Source organism: Acartia tonsa, chromosome 9, assembly GCF_053477335.1.
Source record: "Acartia tonsa isolate MP-2025a chromosome 9, ASM5347733v1, whole genome shotgun sequence".
NCBI lineage: Eukaryota > Metazoa > Arthropoda > Copepoda > Calanoida > Acartiidae > Acartia > Acartia tonsa.
The window spans coordinates 34484707-34501193 of NC_137268.1; the positions used below are offsets into that span (position 1 = coordinate 34484707).

Genomic DNA, 16487 nt, shown 5'->3' on the forward strand with positions numbered 1-16487 from the left:
AAATTACCAAAAAAAGCTATCCGTTTTTGTCGGACGGACGGACTGACCCTAATTATAGAAAAGCTTTGCTTTTAAAATGTATTATCAATTATGGCCCAGGATATAATCCCCCTCCCCCCCCAAAAAAAACCCAATGGAAGGGCATCGTGTTATATTACATGTAAAACTTGAAAGAGATTTAACTAGATTTCTTAAACACAGAAAAAACAAACTCACTATATATCTTTCCACGGATATTAAAATAAAAATCCAATGACTGTTTTCTACAAATATACAAATGTACATACAATCATAAGATTTAAAAATAATAAAAATAAGGTTTTTAATAGTTATTTCTTTCATTGTAAAACTATCTTCTTAAATGTTAACTTAACAAAAATCTATATAACCTTACGATTATTGTGTCAAGTTTTTTGCTAGCCTAGACATGGGGGGCCTATACCTTCGGTGTACCAACCCTTTGGGGCTACCAAGTACCCAATATAAACCTGAACCTAAACTACCTCAACCCCCTTCTTTTATTCATTTCAAAAGAAGGGAAGTGTTTTCAATAATGACAAACACACAACTAACTATTTGATGGCACAATATTTGTCTGGCAGGCCTAACTTTGCATAGTAATGAGCTGCGCCTTTTTTTAGGGGCAAAGGTATTTAGATACAGCAGCAGCATGTACCATTTTAACCAGGGATCTAAAGGGATAAGACAATGGCCGATAAATTGAAATACAATGTGATGATACCAAAAATTATCCGTTCTATTGTTTACAATTGGTGGTTGAAACGTTTGGACACTCAACTTCATGAACCGACCAATTAAAATTAATTAAAAATTCGGCAAGGTTGGTAAGCCAATGAATAAGAAACCGTTATTATAGAACTTTGGAGACTAGTAAAATAAACAGCTTAATTCCTCACCTCCATGTTTTAAACTTTATTCATAACATTAGTACATTTTTGTAAATTCGTAGTGTGACAATGGAGAAACCCTATACGTTTATTTGAACCGGAAAACTGTGACAAATGAATTCGTAAATAGTCCGGGTCCAAGAAACAAAGTCATTCACATTTACAGAACAGTATGCATCCTAAATAATATTTTGGTTTCAGTGCAATTTTAGGGTTTAGAACCAGGCTAAGATAACTTGCAAGATCTGGTGTATTTTTTAGCATACAAAGTGGGATTTGTAAAGCTTCGTTTCCCTAACTTTATTTACAGATATCTAAAGGGATCAGACCATGGTTGATAATTTGATTCCCGATTATGATACACAAAATTACACCTTCTGTAGTTGCTTCTGTAGTTAAATTAGTTGCTGAAACGAATAAAAAAATTCAACTTAATAAAACAACCAATCACAAATTCACTTAAGTCCCATAGTTGTTAAGGTAACGTTATCACAGGACTTTGGGGACTAGTGTAATAAACAGCCCATTGTCCTCTCTCTTTCTTACTGCTTTGTCTGTCTGTGTGCAATAAAGGCTTGTAAGTAACTTTTTTAAGTTAGAAAAAAAATACATTACTTTTTCAAATAAGCTGAATACTTATCCAATAAAAGATAACTTGGATTTAAACTTAAGGTACTGTATCTGAAATGAAGCGTTCCTTGAGTCATTCATCATGCTCTTTGTGAAAATCTTTATGCCTCCTAAACATTATTCTGTGAGTCAGAAAAGACGACATTTCCTCTAGATTTACCTCCAATGTGCGGCATTATGTGTGTGTGTGCATTGTTACAAGATCTCGAAGTCATACCGTTCTAGACAGCTACCATTATGTCCCCTACCTCCCTGGAAACACAATATAATCTGTAATTCAAAGTAGAAAGATGTCCGTCTGCACGTCAGATGCTTAATATCTCGGTAACCGCTGAACTGATTGGGCTCTACTCTTCAGGGAATATACCCACTGGTTCTGCGGTGGTTTTAAGCTTTTCTCTTGGGGGGTTGGGACACCAACTCCACCAAAAAGAAAAAATCCCACCCCACAATTTCTTTTTTCTAAACAAAAACAATTAAAGAGGGTATGGGAACCTATTACTAGAGGCTAAGGGCGAATCCGCTAGTATAGTACTGAATAATATCATTTGCAAATCAGATGAAATATTGTTATAATGTATTCATTTAAAACAGGGCTCGGCAGCCGCTATGAAGCCTCAAATTATAACCCGTTTACATGCTTTGAAAATTTCTTTGAAACAAGGGATTGCTTTATTTTAGTAAAATTTAGACTTCTGGCAGATTTTTGAAATTCTAAAAGGTTTACTTCCCTAAGGCTTACAGGCGGTTGACGCTTGGCTGTCGAGCCCTGATTTTAAGTTTACTTTGTGCAAAAAGGTACAAGATAAATATGCAATTACTAATACACTCACAAACAAAATGAAATAGGATACAATTGTATCTTAGTTACAGGGTGTTTCAAAATAAATTTTAGGGCTCGTTGGTAACCAGGGAAATAAAGGGATATGACAATGGCCGTTAAATTAGTGTACATCCCCAATGATGATACACAATATTGCCCCTTCTGTAGCGTAAAATTAGTGGTTAAAACGCTTGAACACTGAACTTAGTAAAGCAACTAATCAAAATTCAATAAAAGTCCTCAAAGTTGTTAAGCCAACGAATAAGAAAACGTTATTATAAAACTTTAGGGACTAGTGTAATAAACAGCCCCTTGTCCCCTCTCTCTTTGATTGGTAACAACCTGAGTTACGATGTTGAGAGTGTACTTCTCCATAGTTTAAAATAGAGACCCATATCGGTTTAGCGGTTAGCGAGATCATTCGCCACAGACAACAAAAGCTTACTACTTTATACAATAGGATTATAGAATTGTACTGAAACACCCTGTCTATAATATATACAATTGTATCTTATTTTGCAAAAATAATAATCTTATTTATACTTTATGTTTACTATTTTTAATAAAGATTATAAAGAACAACAAGAAAAACATTATTAACAACAGCAAAATATATCAATTTTTTAGTATATTCAGTAAATGAAATAATAAACAGCAAAGTGCATGCCTATATAAAGCAAAAAGTCAGAAAGGAAGGGAAATTGCACTCTAAATCATATTAATCCCTAAAGTTTTGAAGATCGTTGCCATTTGTTGGCAGCCTTGCAATGTTTATTGTCAAATCTTTATCTGATTGTAGATGTTTATTATTTAAAGACGGACGCACGAACATACCTTAGTTATATACCTTGTATCTTCGCCAAAAATAAGATTTCCGCGCGTTTCCATCTTTATACCGACAAGGGTGACAACATCCAGAAAAAATTAAGCACAAAAAATTAAAAGAAAAGTAAAGGGAATTATTTTCTAGTGTGTTTGTGTTTTACTTTAGGTCAGGTTAGGTTAGGTTACATTTGTACAGGGCATCACAGTTATAGACCCCTCAGGGTTGGCATAGTGGGAAAAAATACCCCTCCTTGTTGCTACTAACACACTTTATATATAGAAAAGCTTCGTTTTTCTAAAGATTAAAGAAAACACGAGTTAAGAGGTACAACAAGTAAATAAGAATTGAAATTAAATCTTTATACTATCAGGGATCTTAAGGGATAAGACATTGGATGATAAATTAATGTACAAACCCAATATTGATAAACGAAATTACTCTTTTTCTGCAGGTTAAAATTTTGGTATAAACGTAGCTTCTCATAGGTCCTGAAAAGGATAATAACTATTTTGGGGGAGGGTTCAACCATTCTAGTTTATTATTTATGGGAAGGTTATTATATCTGTTTAGCGGTCATAGAGATCCATTGCTCCACAAACAGACCGACAATCTGTTACTTTATATATGGACTAGCGGCTTCGCCCCTAGCCTCTAGGGGCTTTGCCCCAAGAGGTGATAAAAAAAATTAAGGCGAAATTCGTAAAAAATTAATATTTATTGTTTTTAGTGAGAGAATGTTGCTATTCTTTCATTCAAAATAAATGCTGGAATAAAAAATATTTTTGAACAAAGGACCAAGGAAATCTTCTGCAAAAAAAAAAAAAAAAAAAAAAAAAAATGGGGGGGGATTTTTTTGTTTTTGGGGGGGTTGGGGGTGTCCCACCCCCCAAGAAAATAGCTTAAAACCACCACAGGACCAATAGGTATATACCCTGAAGAGTAGAATCCAATCGGTTCAGTGGTTACTGAGATCTTAAGGGACAGACGGACAGACAGACAGACAGACAGTCAGACGGACAGACGGACAGACGGACAGACGGACAGACATCGTTCTACTTTGTATTATAGATATGGACTAGCGGATTCGCCCCTAGCCTCTAGGGGCTTTGCCCCAAGAGATGATAAAAAGTTAAGGTGAAATTCGTAAAAAAAAAATAAGAAGGAGCAAGGAAATCTCCTGCAAAAAAAAGGACCAAGGATATCCCTACAAAAAAGAGAAAAAAAGGGGGGGTGTTTTTTTAGTTTTGGAGGGTGATTGGGGGTGTCCCACGCCCCAGGAAAATAGCTTAAAACCATCACAGGACCAGTAGGTATAATCCCTGAAAAGTAGAGCCCAATCGGTTCAGCAGTTACTGAGATTAGATCTTAAGCTTCAGACGGACAGGCAGACGGACAGACAGACATCGTTCTACTTTGTATTATAGATGTGCTTCACTGCTTATGGTAGTTGGCATCCTTGTTTTGTAACCTATTAGTTTTATATCTTATTTACAGCTATTAATGGATATGGGATATACGTAGATATTTTGACAGGTGAAAATCAAGCTTGTTAATATGAACCTTATTTAATGGTCAGTTCGTTCATGTAGCAGGATGTTTGGGATGGGGTAAAGGGGCTGAATGGGAGGGGGGTCGATATTTAAGCCAGCTGCGAGCATTACTTTATCAGAGTACATGAAAATCTGGTGCAACATCCAAGTTATAATATATCGATTCAGCTACCGGTCAAAATTTTATATTATCTTGCGTTGCATTCATGATTTTATAAACAGGGAAATAGGGAGGGACGTTAAAAAACCTTTTCGCAAAAATAGTATCTTTTGCATTTATGTTGATTAAAGTTTTTGATAGGTCATGTACATAATTTGCTGGTCAGTTCGATCATTCAATAGGAGAAGAGTGGATGGGGTTTACGGGGTGGTTGAGGGTTGGTGGAGATTGCTATTTAAGCAGCTACAGGTTTTACTTTCTTAGAGTACATGATAATCTGGTGTAAGACCCAGTAATAAAAAATCTATTTTTAAATTATTATTGAATTTCTTATAGTTGTATTCTAGGCAGGGATGTGACAATAGCTTGTTTCTTTATGACTTTATTCAAAATAAAGCAGTAAATGTCAGTCAGTCCTTCTGTCCGTAACAGATAGATCTTAATTTCAGCATGTTAAATTTTCCTATCGATTTTAAACTTGGCATGATGATTCCTGTAACAAATAGGTTATATTAAAAAAGAGTAGAAGAATATAATACCAGAAAGTCTGTATTTCTATTTCTGACCTGATTATTTATCTTGTTTATTTATGGACAACTTTTTTCCAAAAAACACTTGCTTTTTGAAATAATGATTTCCAGACTTATTTGGCACAATATTATAGAGGTAATTTTGTGGAGTTATTGCTATACATTTTTTAATGTTAAATATGTTGTGCTTCGAATTTATGGATGTTGTCATCCTTGTTACATTAATAAGGATAAATTATTCCAAAAGATAAATATTTTATGACTAAATGAATATTTATTTTTAGGTGGTATATCCCCCAAATCCCTGGACGTACTTTTTTTTTCACAATTTTCCACTATTTTTACACAGATTCTTAACAGGTTGTTTGCCTTAACCCTTTTTTAGGAGCGAGGCTACTCTTTAATTAGGGTCAGTTCGTCCGTAACGGTTAGCTCTTTTATTAACTTAGACATGTTAGAATTGTCCTATAGTTTTCCAGGTTTGCATAATGATTCCTACGACAGTTAAATACGAATTAAAAAGCATAGAAACTCTATAACTGTTACCAGAACGACAGTACGTCCATTTAAAACATGTTGATTTTTATAGCAAAGCTACTTTTAAATTCTACAAATGTACAACCTATACATTTTATTTTTGACAAAAAAATATTTAAGTTTGGGTATTTTTTCGGGAAAAGAGGTGGGGGAACTGTCGCACCTAATTGCCAAAATCTGCCTTATACCAGTACAAAGCTTTCCTGGAAATTGTAAAAATTATCGATACGGCGACCTACTACTTGATAAATTATCAAATTGAGGATAGCGTTTAGCATGCCGAAAAAGAGCTTTTTTCAAACTTTTTGTGAATTGGCATGCTTTTCTTTACTTGATCCACAAAATTAAAGGTACAAAAGGTTCAAAATAAAAGTCATGAGTTTTTTCTTTGAATAAAACATATAATAATTAGATAAATTATTACAATCAATATATATTATACAAAAGAATTTATTATACATGGAACTAGGACAATAATGTCCTAAAATTGCAAAGCTGCCTGTCTGTTTGTTTAAAGTGCCCAAGATCTTGGAAACCACTAAATCGATTGGGCTCTGCTCTTCATGGAATATAAAATTGTTTTGAATTATTTTGGGGGGGGATTGGGACATTCTCCTTCTATGTAAAAATGTGGCGAGTGCATAAATTCTATGACCATTTGTTTTATGACCCAAAAACTTATAGAGTAGCTACGCTGCTAAATAATATACAAATATTAAACATATAAATTTAACATATTTTCCTATAATTTATGCATGACATGTTTTCTGTAGCGAAGCTACTCTTTAATATATCCGTATTGATCAGTACGTCTGTAATAATTTTTCATTTAAAAGTCATATACATATTTATAGATACTTTCCCCCATTTTCCATTCCCCCTTCCCTTTCTATATCCAAGTTTTCATACCCTTTTTTCTTAACTGTTCAATCATCTTATTTTGCTATCTGTCCGCCTGTCCGTCCATTAAAAGTCCGACATTAGAGTAAAACACTAGAGGGAGAAAGGGTTAAATAACTGTGCTCCCCATCCCCAATTGGGACAATGAAAATTAACCAATGGTGTCGCTTATATTAACACAGCCAAGCAACAGAAAACATTTTGGTAGCAGACGAAAGAGGTCATTGTTAAAGGTAGGGAGGTAGTTATCTGTATATAAATCTATACTATAGATCTGTTCATCCGACCGTCAAATAGTGATATTTGAAACACTAGTTAAGTTGATATTCTTGTAATAAATAATATTTATTGTATGGAATGTGTTATAAAAGGATAATTTACTTAATCATACAATTTTAAATTTATTCATCTATGTAATTTAGAAACTACGTAGTCCAATTTTTTTTACAGGGTGCGCGCAAAACAAAAAAAAAGAATATTTTTTTCGTATTCATTCGAATCCGGTGGATAGGAACCGGTTCTCATCCATACGAAAAAAAACTATGTCTAGCATCATTTTATATCCAGCTATTAAATAACTATTTCCGTATTCATTCAAAACTGATTAATATCCGGTGGATTATAACTGGTTCTCAGCCAAACGGAAAAATTATGTCTAGCATCGTATTATAGACATCTTTCCGCGGATATTTAAATGAAAAATTATAAGATAAAACTTTCGGCACTTCGTGTCTAACAAAACTGGTATTAATTTTAAGATTTTTAATAGTTATTTCTCGCATCGTATTATAAACGGCTTTCCGCGGATATAGAATGTACAATTATAAGATTAAAACCAGTTTTTTAGCCCCTAGGTGCCGTGGGCACGGGCTAAAAAAAACTAGTTTTAATCTTATGATTGTACATTTTTATATTCGTAGAAAGCTGGATATAATACGATGCTAGACATAGTTTTTCTTTTTTTTTTCGTATGGATGAGAATCGGTTCCTATCCACCAAATTCGAATGAATACGAGCAAAGAACTTACAGTTTTAAAAGAAGTCTATCGGCTGCATCCCTAGCATATAGGTTCTCTGTTGTACAAGGGAGAAAAAATAAAACGGACATGAACACTTGTAGAGTGTCAGAACTGAATAATCAGAATATAAATGTATAAGAGTCAAAGCAAAATTGTAAGTAAATTTGTTGATAAACTGCTTGATACAGAATAATATTTATGGACATACTTACATTTTAGAGTTGATTATAGAGTTGCATCGCTTATTACATTATACTTTATTGTCCCAGTAATCAATATAACAAAAAGCAGATCAATCCGATAATTAGATCACATGAAAATTTGTTGTTAAAAAAGTAAAAAAAAATATATTTAAAATGGACGTACGGATATTCTGGTAATAATTATAGAGTTGCTACGCTTTCTAAATCGTACCTAACTACTAAAGGAATGACCATGCAAAGTTTGAAATCGATAGGACAATTATAACATGCCTAAATTAACGAAAAAAGCTATCTGTTACGGACGGACGTACGGACGGACCTACCCTAATTATAGAAAGGCTTCGTTTTTAAAAATGAGATAACTTAAATAGTCTAAGAACCTATATAAGACATCCAAACGAATTTAAAAACAAAATAGCCTGAAACAAGATCAGTATTTATGTAAAGCTTACAAAACATAAGTTCAGTAGTTATCGAAATCTTAAGCTACAGACAAAAATCCTTACTACTTTATATATTTCATGATTTCATTTAAAAATTTTCTTTGTAATATATTTACAACATAAAAAATGTATGAATTTAATTTATTGATGTTTTTTAATGTATTATGTACAAACTGCGCAGTCTATTTAAATTTATTGATCTATGTAATGTTTAAACTGCAAATTCCAATTTATAAAGGATATTACAAAAAATATTATTTTATTTTTACATAAGCATAAAATTTTTTTTTGTCTATGTAAAACTTTATATTAAATATTAATCCTTTAAATAAAGTAACAGGATGTCTCTTTGTCTGTCTGTACCGAAGGATCTCGCTAACTTTAACCGATAGGGTTCTTCTTTACAGGGTAGCTACTCATAGGTTGATGCCTAATCAAAAATGAATATACAAATTAAACTTTTTTTTGGACACCCTGACCAATTAAACTTAATTTTTGGACACCCTGTATGCATGTAAGTTGTATAACGATTAGTACTTTAAATGAACCGATTAAATATTAAACCAAAACTAAAAAAAACGTTGTATTAGGAAGGAAAAAAAACAAGGATGTCAAACATACTTAGGAAGACAGTTTCAATAACAAGAATAAAAGTTTTCATAAGTTTTCTTTAACCAGAGCTGGATCTTTAAATTATTTAGTGCTTCCCTCTGCCACTGCCAGTGCTGCCATTAAAACATGTATCTTTAAATTGAATTGACAGTGGTGTGCTGGGAAACACTTTGGTAACAACCACTCAGTGGCAGTAGTCATTTGCGATGCCAGTGAGCCGGGGGGGTGTTTCCAATGATTATAAAGCGGTGACCGGCGAACCAGTAATCCGATAATGTACAAGGGCAAATAACCACTACACTGCTTCTTCTAATCCTTGAATAAAAGTAACAGGATGTCTATCTGTGTGTACCTGTGTGTACCAAAGGATCTCACTAACCGCTAAACTGTTATGTTTCTCCTTCATACAGTGTAGATTCTTATAGGCGTTTTTTAAAACGTAATGTATTGGAAGTATAATAGTGTGATGCGTTTGTGAACTCGAACCTTCATCCTTTTGTTTTCCTTATCATTAATGTCAGTTTGGAAAGCGGTGAAATTCAAATGTTCATAATTGGACGCGGCATTCAAAACAATGCTTGCGCATGGACCATAAACAAAGCGAGCGTAGCCATCTTTAATCTTTCTTTCAAAATGTGCGGATTATCTGCGTGATAAAAAACCATGTATAGTCAGAATTGTGGTGTTGTCCGTACTGAAAAATACCTTTGATTGCTTCCCGGCTTTACAGGAACAAAAACTTCGGTAAGAATTCTTTCTTTAAGCATTTTTAATGGAATGGAGTGAATTTTAAAAGACGACAAATTAATCTTTCATTTTTACTTAAATTAGACCAAGTAATTAATTTATTTTTGTATCAGAATATTTTAATCGTAGTCTATAATGATTTTGTTTATGAATTTCAAACTCGTATTTAATTTTTGATTAATTTTAAGCAAAAAAGTAACCCTAGTATTTTATATATTTTAAAATATAATTTCGAATGCACGCAACCTCTCATAATGAATATTTACTTTATTAAAAAAGACGATTGTTCCAAATAAGAAAAGATTTATTCTCTTTTGCAAGATTTATTTTATCATGTATTTAACATTTTAATATTTGATTATTAATTTTGTTATTCTCTATTTCAGCATGACCGTTTTCATACAATAAATTGTATTAGTAACTATGCTGGTTTTGTCTCTTGTGGGAAGTAGCAGGTTTCGTACGTCTGTACGTAAAGATCTGGTAAACAGCCAGCCAAATGCCGTTGTACCGAAACAATGAAAACTGTAAGAAGTCCAGTCAGCCAGTCAAAGCCAGTGACAGTTACCGTATGTGTTGAATGTGAATAAAATTCTACACGTGACTATAGTTGTAATCAGTGTTAACAAAAGTGAAAATGGCACCTAAAAAGACTAGGTATGAATTATTGTCGGGCAGATTGCCTATGGCAGTTGAAGTGATAACCGAAGAGTTAGACAGAGTGATGCAGGTAGTTTCAGACACCGCAGACATCAATGTTAATCTCGCCAAGGAATGCATCCTTGTCCATGATGCGAACCTAAATCTGGAACGTACCATGAGCGGTCTTCAACAGCTGGATGTGTTAATCCAAGATGATATTAACCTAAAGGATTTTTATAGTGACGTTATCATGGCACGAAAGAACTATAGCGAGTTAAAACTTACATTAAGTGCCATAGATGAGCTAAGAGCGATAAACAATGAGGTCTTAGTTCTTGGTGATGATCTTGCAGCTCACAAAAACAGTTTGCAACAACGTTGTATGCAAATAGTGAAAGTTATTAAAGGTGATTATATACCTTTACCAACTAAAATTATTAGTGATATGACTAAACTGATGGAGACGCTGGCAAAGGCTAAGCAAGAGCCTGTTACGCCAGTCTTGGGTGCCTCGGTAGATCCTATGCTGCCGTCATTTGGCGCCCAATCGTTTGCTGCCAGTCCGATGTTTTCGTCTCATGGGTACATGCCACGCCTAGACGAAAAACTCCTTCCCAGCTTTGATGGGCAAGAATCTTCTTATGCGCAATTTAAGGAGAATTTCCAGAAGCTTACTACTGGATATGAGCCCAGCTACCTGCAGATGGTGTTAAGTTGTGAACGAGTTATGAAGGATAAACCGCTGAGGCTGCAGTTGCAACAGATTGCCACGCACGCAGCGCAATGGACATATTTGGACCAGTTATTCAAATCCAGAACCAGACAGATGTTGTGTATATTCAACAGCTGGGACAAGAAAGGTAAATTGTCCGAGAGCGGCCAGATTGTTAGCGCTCTTGCCGAGTTCTCAGGTGCCATCAACCAGCTCGAGCAGATGACCAAGGCTGATGGTAAGGATGCAGTTTCTACAAGCCAATGGCTCACAGTTTTATTGTTGGAGATGTTATCTAAGAAACTGCCAAAAGAGTTTCAGGATAAGCTCGACCTTGCACTCGGGAGCATGGACGTTCCCGACGTGCCTAAGCTGCTGGATATACTAGAACAGCAGCGTGGTGCATTATTGATGCGCACCAGTCACGGCTTGGACACGCCGTCCAAGAAGAAAGGTAATCCTGCCGCAGCCGCGGCCGCCGTAGGTAAACCTGGTACACCTAGCAAGTTCAAGAAGAAGCAGTCCTGTCCGTCAGACGGCTGCAGTGGAGATCATTTTTTGTTTAAATGTTCGAAGTTTACAACCATGTCTGTTCCAGAACGGAAAGATTTTGTGATGAAAATCGGCGGGTGCCTTTTATGTCTTAATAAAGGGCACCGCGCCTCAGAGTGTCCGCGTGCTGAGAAGCTTGGAGGCTGCAGGATCAACAATTGTGGACAGAAACACAACTCCCTCCTCCATGAGTCCGCCGCCCAGGTTTCAGCTGTGTATGAAGCGCCGTTTTTGGGTGAGAATAATTACATGTTGATGCTCCAGAAGTTGGACGCCCTGGATGTCTACAAGAGGAAGGTGCCTGTGTCTGGGATGTGGGACACAGGTGCCAACCTCACCATGGTTACACAGTCTATTGCCAAGAAGTTGCAGTTGCCCTCTACTGGACGTGTAGCTACCATTTCAATGGCTGATGGCAAAGTTCAGTCATGCCCAACAGTTAAACTCTGCCTGGTTGACCGTAACAAGAACAAGCATGTTATGGAAGCAGCTGTTGTGCACACAATTGGACATACAGATGGGCTGCGCAGCATGGACCCAGTCGCCGCAGCTGCTCTGTTTGATATGAGGCCACAAGATTTTTCATTGGTCAATGGACCACTTGATATTCTCCTCGGGCATGTCACGCCCACGACGTTCCCAGCGGCGGATAAACTCATCGGCGAGTCAAGATTATACCGCAGCATTTTTGGTACAGGTTTCCTTGTTGTTTCAGCCGATGGAAAGCCTGTTAGCAAGCCAGTTGTTTGTAAAGTTACTAAGTTGGAAGTTGCAGCTATGGACTTCCTATCGTCGGAGGCGTTAGGCGTGCAGCCGCCGCGGCTGTGCAGTGGATGCACGGGCTGCAGGCATTGCCTGGCACTTGCGTCAGGCAAGTCAGCCGTTGATCAGCGAAAAAAGGATCTGATAAAAGAAGGTTTAACATTGGATCTTGTGAAGAAAGAGTGGACGGCAGCTTATCCATATCGGCTGCCAACACATACGCTGCCGAACAATTCGCGGCAGGCGTATAATATAGCGCTTCGTGATCGCCGGCGCATGATAAAAAACGGCGAATATGACGTGTTCGTGAAGGTGTTCAAGGAGGCGGTGTCCCGTGGGGTGTACGTCAAAGCCACGCCACAAGACTTATATGAAGGGCCAGTCTACTTTAATTCATTAGTGACGGCCTTCAAGGATAGTATTTCTACCCCCTTGAGAATCTGCGCAAATTCTAGCTTGACCTGCAATGGTACAAGTTTAAACCATATTATGATGGACGGCCCACCACCTACCTACACTTTGTTTCACAATCTTATTCGGTTCAGAAGTTACAAGTGTGCCTGTGTGTGTGATGTCTGTAAATTTTACAATTCTTTGGCGGCCACGTATGAAGATTCGCAGCTGAAGAGAGTGTGGTTTGCAGAGGATGAACATGCCAACCCTAAAGTTTACTTGACCAAAAAAGTTAACTTCGGGGAGAAATTGGCAGGCGATTTCGCCGTCACAGCCCTGAGATTGACAGCACAGATTTTTGGAGGGCGCAGCCGCCAAGATGTTCATGATGTTTATGGATCTGAATACGTCAAGGGAGCAGAGGTAGTTGCGAAGCAGGATCTGTGGAGAAGTGAGCAACAACCTACCGGTTCCAAGTTTGTACTGCATCAGGATGCTCCAGCTATCAAGCTGGAGCAGTGTACCTACATTGATGACCATACTGGCGGTCATAATAGCAAGCCAGAAGCCGTCAAAATGGTCGAAGAGCTGAAGGAAATGATTGAACCTGGCAACTTCAGCTTTAAATCAGTTATTTATTCTGGAGATGATGTTGATCCTGTTAAGGTACTGGGCATACAATGGGCCCCCAGAGAAGATGTTCTTACTTTACCTGCTCGGGTGAATCATGGCGCCAAGATAAAGGGCCGAAAATTGCTGGAGGACCTTGATCTGTTAGATTTATGGAGAGCCATGCCAGAATGTGTAACGAAGAGAGAGATTTGGCGGGTCGTACAGCAATTATATGACCCCCTTGGCCTTATGTGCCCACTACTCCTGAAGTCCAAGCTTATACTTCGAGAGGTTTGCATTAGTGGCGTATCATGGGATGAGCATGTGCCTGCCAAGCTGAGAGATGATTTTGTTGACAGTTTGGCCGACAGGGCTAAGCTTGCAGAAGTGCCATTTCAACGTTCTTTAGTTCCTGATGAGCCACTGGGGCTCCCAACCATCATTGGGTTTTCTGATGCTTCAAGTTCAGCCTACGCAGCCATCATCTACCTACGTTGGCCAACGGCCAGAGGCTTTGAAGTGATTTTATGTAGTGGCAAGAGTCGTGTGGCTCCTGTTAAGATTGAGTCTATTCCAAGACTTGAGTTGTTGTCATGTTTATTAATGGCAAGATTGGCGGATGCAATTGTCCAAGCCCTGCCCTTTGCAGTAGCAGGCAAGATGTTTTTTAGCGACAGCACTTGCGCTATATCGCAAATAGTGTCTGAATCAGTGATGTTAAACATATTTAACAGTCATCGTGTGAGTGAGATCCAACAGCTGACCAGCCCAGAGGATTGGCGCTGGCTTCCTACAGATCAGAACATTGCAGATCTTGCCACCAGAGGTGCCTGTACCATTCAAGATGTTTCACCAGGATCCAGGTATCAGGATGGGCCTGAATGGCTGCGCCTGGAGCAGGACCAGTGGCCTGTAAAGACGGCGGGTGAAGTAAATCACCCCATCCCAGAGGCTGAGATGAATCAGCGCATGGTCTGATTGAAGTGTATGGCCGTCCAGGTAGTTGATACTGATTTCTGGAGAACTTTAGCACGACGTACCTACAGGCAGGCACGTAAAACTATGCAGGCGGTGATCAGAGCTGCCAACTGTTTTAAGTTGTTGCTTGTTAAGAAACGAGTTCCGGCCAGGCAAGAGCCGATGGATGTTGCGGTTCCAGCTGGACAAGAGCCGACGGGAGTTTCGGTTCCAGCTGGACAAGAGCCGCTAGTTGATTCCAAGTTTTATAGCAATCACACTTTTTCAATTACCTACCTAGATGTGGTGTGTGATTTATTCCTGGCATCATACAACCAGGAGAAGGAGATGGTTATGGAGGCTGAAGGTAAATATGATAGTCTTCAACCTTATTATCACGAGACTGAGGTGTACTGGCCTATCGTTGGTAATAATGGCTATTATCCTGTTCGTAAATTCAGAGTACTCAAGATGCGTTCCCGTGGAGATGAGGCCTTGGAGGCAGCAGCCGAGGGGAAGAGAAAGCTGTTCAAGGATTCCCCTGGCCTTATTTTGATTGATCGTCACAATAACTTGGCCAGATTATTCCTACAGCAGGCCCACGATGAACTTGGCCATGCCGGTCATAGAAAGACTTTGGTACAGAGTCGCAGGTATGCTTGGATATCACGTGGCCGCCAGGAAGCTATGAAGGTTGTCAAGTCGTGTTCCAGTTGTTGTCTAGAGTATGCACGTCGTTCAGCCCCAACTATGGCAGACGTCCTGCCTGACAGGTTAGAATCTTCAGTTCCATTCTTCCATGTTCATCTGGACCTTGCTGGCCCGATGGAAGTTACAAGGCCTGGAGTCCGCACCAGGAAGAATCCAGCCAAGTACAAGGTTTGGTTGCTAATTGTTTGTTGTCGTTTTACACAAGCAGTGTTTATTGGTGTTCTGCTGGATTACAGTACTGAGGCTGTCATTATTGGCCTCAGAAAGCTTCAAGCATTCTACAATATGCCCAGAATCGTGACTACTGATCGCGGCACCAACTTTCTTGGCTCGAAAAGAATACTTGATGAAGTTATGAAGAAATCTGATGTGAGTTTTGAGTGGCACCTTGTACCGACTGGCGCTCATTCGTATGTAGGAAGTGTTGAGCGCCAGGTCGCCATGGTCAAGCGTGTCCTCAATAAGAAGTTGTGTGGAGCTGTTGTCAATCACAACGAGTTGTTGCTGCTGACTGCTGAAACTGCTAGAGTTTTAAACTCTAAACCCTTGAGCTATGCTACACAAGGGAATGATGTTAATACATGGAGAATCATTTCTCCTGCTGATTTGTTGGGTGGCAGAGCTAACGACGGGATTTGCTCGTTCGAGACCGGTTGCAGAGATCGAATTACACGCCATTTAAGCCATCTGGAGGAGCTGACTAGACAGTTCCATGAAGTCTACAAGCAGCAGCTGCTGCCTGAGCTATTGCGCACGGTTAAGTGGAGGCGCAATCAAGTTCCGCTGAGCGTTGGAGATGTCGTTCTTGTTGACGGGTGCACCAACTTGGTTAAGAAGTATCGCCTCGGCAGAGTTCAAGACGTACGAGGCGGTGGCCGTACAGTTGTGGCCCGTTTCAAATTGTCCGATGATGTTGAAGCCACGGATAACGAGATTTCTTCAAGACGATTGTTGACAGTAAACCTACCCCAAGATGATTCCCAAGACGATTAAGTATTTTATTAGTATCGTTCTTATCGCGTATTTTTTAAACTTTCAACAATTGCATATTTTTTTTAAATTTATAATTGACGCAAATTTCCTTACAAATTCGTTTAAAATTATAAATGACCTCAGAATTTTATTTCCAACGCATTAAACTAAAGTTTCCTATTCGAATACATGAATTTTCTTTACGGATTTATTTGATCGGGACCTGGGATTTTTTCGCGTAAAAAATCTTAGGTACGTATTTTTTTAATTTTGGATGCGAAGCATT

General features: G+C 38.0%; 2 protein-coding genes across 2 annotated transcripts; both read left to right on the forward strand.

Moving 5' to 3' along the window:
• Positions 1–9663: 9663 nt before the first annotated feature.
• LOC145327503 (uncharacterized) lies at positions 9664–14539 on the forward strand. The gene is made up of 2 exons (XM_080171048.1): positions 9664–9885; positions 10275–14539. Exon 2 carries the CDS (start codon positions 10526–10528, stop codon positions 14537–14539), a length of 4014 nt encoding a protein of 1337 aa, XP_080027174.1. The 5' UTR covers positions 9664–9885; positions 10275–10525.
• Positions 14540–14866: 327 nt separating this feature from the next.
• On the forward strand, positions 14867–16222 carry LOC145327504 (uncharacterized). Its single transcript, XM_080171049.1, has one exon. It carries the CDS (start codon positions 14867–14869, stop codon positions 16220–16222), a length of 1356 nt encoding a protein of 451 aa, XP_080027175.1.
• Positions 16223–16487: the final 265 nt, after the last annotated feature.

Coding starts and splice junctions, on each gene's coding strand:
- LOC145327503 (XM_080171048.1), top strand. CDS start 10,526: ATGGCACCTAAAAAGACTAGGTATGAATTATTGTCGGGCAGATTGCCT.
- LOC145327504 (XM_080171049.1), top strand. CDS start 14,867: ATGGTTATGGAGGCTGAAGGTAAATATGATAGTCTTCAACCTTATTAT.